This window comes from Arachis duranensis, chromosome 3 (assembly GCF_000817695.3).
Source record: "Arachis duranensis cultivar V14167 chromosome 3, aradu.V14167.gnm2.J7QH, whole genome shotgun sequence".
Classification (NCBI taxonomy): Eukaryota; Viridiplantae; Streptophyta; class Magnoliopsida; order Fabales; family Fabaceae; genus Arachis; species Arachis duranensis.
Genome location: NC_029774.3, coordinates 34,444,285 through 34,448,902, shown reverse-complemented (window position 1 = coordinate 34,448,902; position 4,618 = coordinate 34,444,285). Strand labels below are relative to the sequence as shown.

The 4,618-nt window shown below is 33.9% G+C and overlaps 1 protein-coding gene across 1 annotated transcript in view; it reads right to left on the bottom strand.

Annotated features, from left to right (window-relative positions):
- Positions 1–645, bottom strand: part of LOC107478678 (transcription repressor OFP8) — a 1,167-nt gene extending 522 nt beyond the window's left edge. Inside the window, 1 exon segment of the mRNA XM_016098809.3 lies at positions 2–645. Coding sequence (XP_015954295.1) covers positions 2–583 — 582 coding nt within the window. The 5' untranslated portion in view covers positions 584–645.
- Positions 646–4,618: the final 3,973 nt, after the last annotated feature.

Genomic DNA, 4,618 nt, shown 5'->3' with positions numbered 1-4,618 from the left:
TGGAGGAGAAAAGCGTGTCTGTTTCGTCGTCTTCGTCGCTGCTATACCACCAATACCCTCCAAAGTTTGTGTCTTTGGCGCAAGAATTAAACGGGAACATGTCTCTTTTCTTATGGGCATTAACCATCTTCTTCTTATTCTTCTTCTTTTTCTTCTTGTTCTTGAAGTCTCTCGCTGACGATGAGTTCTTGTTCTTCGTCTTCTCGTGTTCGTAGATTGTATTGAGGGGTGTGTTTGGTGCCGCAGGGGGGCAGAAACCGCCGCCGTCGACGGCAAAGGGTGATGAGAGCTCGGAGACTCTGGTGCGTCTTGGGAGAGAATCCTTAAACGACAAGATGCAATTGTCGTCGATGGTTTTGAAAGTTTTGGAGGACTTGGGTTTGCAAATGGAGGGAAAGGGACGGGGTCTTGGTGGTGGAGGTGGCGGTGGCTCTATCATGATGAGGTGGTGGAAGCCACCGTGGTGGTTGGGTGGTGGGGTGAACACTGCCTTTTCCATAACGTCAGTGATGTTCCGGTTCCGGCAAGACCCGAATGATGACCGAAACATGCGAGAGATTCGCATTTTCAGCCGGTTTTCCATGGCAGAGAGAGAGAGTGAGAGAGAGTGAGAGAGAGAAGAGTGGGTGAGAGGTTTTTTGAAGGAAGAAAATGAAGAGGGAGAGATATAAATGCATGAGAAACCCAAAAAGTCGTAATAATAATGCGAACATGAACATGCTATGAGTAAATTAAAATCAATTATTAATATAAAATATATATTAAAATATAAATATATATTAAAAATAAATTAAATTCCGTTTGGATTAGGTATTGATAACACTTGTAAAAATGCATATTATTTTTTATTAAGAACAAAAATATTTGAAAAAAAATAAGTCTAAATCAGTTTAAGTTTATCATATTTTACGTTTGTTAGAATTATAAACATTAACTTAAATAAAACATCTTTTAATTATTATGTCTTTAGCATTGTCGTATATTAAAATATATAATGTGGTGTGGTTAAGGTTCCAACTTCCAACTTCATCATATGTGACTGATGATAATGATGAGTCATAATAATTCATAAGTAATAAAGAAAAAATGAATTATCCTACAATTAATATTGAACTTTTCCTATCACTTAATTAATTGAATACGATATACAATTAATTACTTTGTGGTGTAAAATTTAATGACCATGTCCTTTTTTCCAAAAAGAAAAGAAAAGAAAAGAAAAGAAAAGAATTTGCCCTATAACTTCAAATGGGTAGGAGTGAAAACTCTGAAAAGCTAAAAACTTCCTGGATAAGTACCAACAGCAGAGCATGGGAGGGACTTACTCGACAAGAACAATTTTTACTTGTTTTAGGCCGCAAGTTAAAGAGAATAAAAATAAAAAATTTCACTTGCTCAGCAAGTAAAAACTACCAAAAGTTTCCAGCTAAAGATGGCATCATGATCAATGTCTTTTTGTATCCTAGAAGTTTAGTGGGATTATGTTTTGATAGTAGGAAGATTACTGTTATTAAAATTAAGGTACTTATTACTCCTAGATAGTACTTGACGTGAGAATTAGTGGGATTTGCATGTCTATTAGAATGTTAATTAATTAATTGTCTAATTATAAGCAAGTAAAGAAGAAATTAAAGTATTAAGTGTGGCATATATTTGCTCTGGGACATATGTAAGTGGTAGGGGAGGGGACCATTATCAATATCAAGGACGTTAATTATATTGATTGAAGGCGCTTAATGATGTTTGAAATTCAAATGTCAGAAAAAGAAAGGACCTACGCAATACCAAAATTAAAATAAAATAAGATAAAGTGCTACATTAGCATACATAGCCTTTTCAACAACAGTTTGATAAGAATCTTTACCTAAACTTTGATTTCTTCTGTAACTACATTGATCCCGTGATAGAGAAGGATAACAGTAATATAAAGGATTTTAATTTCAAAAAGAGAAAATCATGAGACTTGTTACCGCTATTATTTTCCTTTTAACTCTTATCTGTGTGGAAACTGGAAAGTGTATATATATGTATCATGAATCATGATTGATTCATGAACAAAACCAAATTGAAGTACTCCTCCACAACTGCAATGATTTAATTTTGTCAGTGTTTTCCACTTCCTCAATACAAACGTACAAATCAGGAAGGGAGCATTCAAAGCTTTCCACTAACTTCATCAGTTCTGTGCACAGTGACAGTATTGTAGTATTAGTACAAAATATAGTAGGCTACTAATTCCTTAACGACTTATTTAACTAATAATCTATATTTATATTAACTAGGATCACGGATAACCATATATTCATTCACATGAGACATTAATAATGCCTTTAACTAGTAGCTAGCTACTACTAAGTAGTAACATAAATAAGTGATAAATTAATTACTAATATTTCTGCCCCTCATCTCTCAGCAAAAAAAAAAAAAAAGTTTCCTAAAATATGCCATTTTATTAAATAGACTAATTATGTTAGAACGGATGCTGCCAATTTCTTGCTAGCTCAACCACCAGCTTTTGAGAATATGGCTCAAGAAAAGGAAAGACAAATTAGGCTTATTGATAAGTGATGATAGAGATGGAAATTGGAAGGGTGTCTCACGGGGCAGTGCCTAATAGTACCTAGTATACCCCATATAAATTGAGAGGGAATGACCATTCTCTATAACTAATTTTTAAGTGATGAGGGACCCTTGACCATATCATATCATATTTGAATAAAAATGGTAGGTAGTTTCCATTTCGCTTTTGTTGTACAACTAAAGTCTACATACATTAGCCCTAAACCGAGAAAACGGATTTCAATTAATATACCATGTAGACAGGGATCAACCTATCCTATATTGTATCCTATATAATAGCTTTTTTTCCATTTCATATTTTGCCCTTCTTTTTTAATTTTTCACTCAACGGCTTGAATAAGAAAAAGAGAGGGGGGCAGGGCTTTTTTCAATTAAATAAAAATTCATTATGTTTATATATCAATACACCTCAATTTAAATTTATAAATAAACGTTATCTCACAAATTAAAACCCAAATCAATTTTTCTCAATTTTGCTTGTTGTGCCAAGTGCCAACGTAATCAATTTTTCTAATAGTAAAATTGTGAATAATAGGTAGAAAAATAAATGGTGGTATATTTATACATAAATAATAAACTTTTTATTTAAAAAAAAACCGAGGGGGGAGGGGTTCCTCTTTTCTGAATTTATTTATAGTCAAATGGACAGAAAATAGAAAGAACAAAATAATAAATAAATAATAATAATTGATTTTCGATGTTTGAGTTAGGGGGAGTGGAGGACAAAGGTATTATTGTCATTTTTTCCATGTTCCCATCTAAATGTATATTATTAGTGTTTAGTGAATCTGTCAACATGCTCATGTCTTGCTTGACTTGTCCAGTAGTTACAAGACAAGATTAGAGGGTTTTGAAATCTTTGGAAATACCACCGACTTCAATCTTAGCAAGTAAGCCTAACTAGTAATTATCAAATGTTGGATAGTTAGTTCTATTAATTACCTTTAATTTGATGATGAGTTGCACTTTATTCTCATCTAAACGACACTAGCTATATCTCCAAGAATCATGAAGTCAAGGCCTTTAGAGTAGAGAATCTCAAAGTCTTGGAAGCTTCCAAACACATGAAGACACAGGGAAGACAGCAGCACTTACCCTTTACTACTTCAAAGTTCAAATGCCCCACCAAAGGGTAAGAATCAGTGTATGCCATAGTTTTATACTCAGCTTTTCGAATTCAGATGAGCTAGCTAGCTCAACGACAAGAAGAAAACATTGCAATTTTTTTACATGGATTTCTTGGGAGTTGGCAGTGTTGCCCTGATTTGCTATTCTTACGATTTATATAAAAGGCTCTGAAAATCTCATCAGAAACCCCATTTTTTTTGTTAGGTAATGTTTTGTCGATGAAACCAAATAAAGGGGGAGTCACTAGAGTTTGACAATTGGATCCAATTTTATTTTCACAATTTCATGAGCTTGTCTTTTGTAATGGCTATACATAAATAACTTGTAGCATCCCACACGTACTATTACTAATATGATTGGGCCAGCAGTGTTACATATGTACAAATGATTAGGTCAGTTATTTCAAATCCATAACGTTATATGCCAGTATCAAACATATTTACTATATATTCGGCACGAGACAAGGGCATTGGACAAAAAATGACACCGTGACCAAAACTCTTGACACTTGATGCTTCATGAAACACAAGTGGAGATACAATAATTATTCCATGTTTTAAAGTTTTGAAATTGAAATCCCAGCAAGGAAGCAATCAGAGTTGCAGACATATCTCCCACCCTAAGGCTAAGGCTAAGGCTAAGGCTAAGGCTTTTTCGCTCACATAAGGTACAAAACAGTGGTTTGAGGTCCATAACCTAAAACGTTATTCTGAGTAACCACTAAAAACTAGTAAATACACACACACATGGTAAATTTGTTAGTGCTGATCGGCATATGAATTGGATTAATGTCAATCCTATACATCATACATGTCGTTGACATTTTGTGATAGTAATAGTATACTACAGTGTGCTTGTCTTTTTACCTACACACGCAAACACCAATTTTATTTTTATTTTTAATCACCAG